This window comes from Microtus oregoni, unplaced genomic scaffold, assembly GCF_018167655.1.
Source record: "Microtus oregoni isolate MIOR12 unplaced genomic scaffold, Mior012 000011F_ref0000422, whole genome shotgun sequence".
NCBI classification, from domain to species: Eukaryota; Metazoa; Chordata; class Mammalia; order Rodentia; family Cricetidae; genus Microtus; species Microtus oregoni.
This window is the reverse complement of record NW_024543070.1, coordinates 4832829-4834612: the sequence shown is the minus strand read 5'-3', so window position 1 is coordinate 4834612 and position 1784 is coordinate 4832829. Positions and strand designations below refer to the sequence as shown.

Genomic DNA, 1784 nt, shown 5'->3' with positions numbered 1-1784 from the left:
ACACAAATGATTAGAAATGGGCTAAATTAATATGTGAGAATTAGCCTAGAAGAGAATGGGCCAAGCAGTGATTAAATGAATACAGTTTGTGTGTTGTTATTTTGGGCATAAGCTAGCCGTGCGGGCGGCTGGGGTGCTGGGGACGCAGCCCCACCGTTGCCCTTATTACTACACACGGTGGTGTTAATGTCAACTCTGAAAGACTAGAAGCAATACATAGAATACACATATAATATGGATGTTCTTATGTTTATATACACACATCCATATATGAATTTTTAATATATTTTCAAACTGTCAATGATCAGAAATACTAAAATGAAAAAGAAAATGTACGTTTATTTTATTTGGGAAAATGATATAATGTACATGTATGCATATATACATCCATGAACATACCGATGATACACATGTGTAAAAAACATAGTGGGCATATTCACGTGTATACATACATGCATGCACACCCCTCTTTGTTGTATACCTAGTCAACTTTATTTTAGATGACAGCTTAGATGGTCAGTCTGGGCTTTGTCTTGTTTTCTTTCCATTGTCAAATGGAGAGCAAATCACAGAAGAGGCCAAGTAAACAATGGAACAGACAACTTTATAACCTGCAATGACAATGAAGGTTACAATCTGGAGGTTGTTGATTTTCTAACTTTTCCCCTCAGCAATGTGGCTCACAAACCAGCCTTTGGGTCTCACGAGGCCCACAGCGGCATGTCCACCCTTCACTCATAGGCAGGCAGACCAAACAGGTTAGGGTCGAAGTCTTTCAGCGAACCCAGCACCAGGGTGGCCTTTTTGGTCAGGTCTTTGCTCAAGTTTTCATCAGGAACCATGACCACCTGCATCCCACAGGCCACAGCTGCCTCCACACCGTTTGGAGAATCTTCAAAGACGAGGCATTTTTCTGGAGCCGGGGGAGGAGAGAACCTCTTGGCACAGGTAAGAAATATGTCTGGGGCTGGCTTGCCCTTCATTACCTCCGGATCATCTCCCAGAACGATGTGGTTAAACAAACCAAAGAACTCCTTGTGCCTACTGGTCTTCATTTGGAAGGTGAGGGTCCCGGAGCTGCTGGCCAGGGCAAAGGGTAGGTGGTTTTTCCGCAGGTACTGAATCAAATCATTAGCTCCCGGCATGAGTGAAGCTGTGGGCAACACCTCCTTCAGCTTCGCTTGGCTTTCTCCCATTAGCTCCTCTTTGGACATGGGCAACTGCAGGCGCTCTACTATGATCTCCGCCGTTTCTAGGGCCTTCTTCCCCATGACCAGGGACTTGACATCCCAGTCGTATGTCTTCCCATGGCGACGGCATATTTCTTGAAATACCTCCGTATATAAATTTTCAGTATTCAGAAGCAAGCCATCCATGTCAAATAACAGGTGTGTAACTGGCCGAAACCGGGGTGCAGGAACCGCCTCAGCCATAGTGAGGGTGGTGGAGGGGCAGGGCCAGAAGAGGAGCGCAGGCCAGGCTGGCTTGTCCTACGCATGCGTGTTGTGGGCCTCTGTGACATAGGTCCTTGGTTGGCAAGGTGATGATTCAATAAGACTGTGGAATCATAAACTTAACAAAATCACCCAGTAAACACTAAACGAGAAGCAAGGGAGCAAATATTGATATAGGGGATAAAGCTAACATCATAATGCTTTATTTATGTTGAACCTTGGCCTAGTTGTGGATTTAAGTGGGCGGTAGAAATGAATCCTTCCAGAATGAAGAAGGAAGCAGATGTTGAAGCCAAAGGAGAGAGAATGGAAGGAAGAACTTTTTTTTTT

The 1784-nt window shown here is 44.8% G+C and overlaps 1 protein-coding gene across 1 annotated transcript; it reads right to left on the bottom strand.

The window, feature by feature from the left end:
* Nucleotides 1–731: 731 nt before the first annotated feature.
* LOC121453117 (pseudouridine-5'-phosphatase-like) lies at nt 732–1433 on the bottom strand. The gene has a single exon (XM_041659621.1). It carries the CDS (start codon nt 1431–1433, stop codon nt 732–734), a length of 702 nt encoding a protein of 233 aa, XP_041515555.1.
* Between the last annotated feature and the right edge of the window lie 351 nt (nt 1434–1784).

Excerpts from the sequence above, each read along its gene's own strand:
- LOC121453117 (XM_041659621.1), bottom strand. The coding sequence starts at position 1,433 with ATGGCTGAGGCGGTTCCTGCACCCCGGTTTCGGCCAGTTACACACCTG.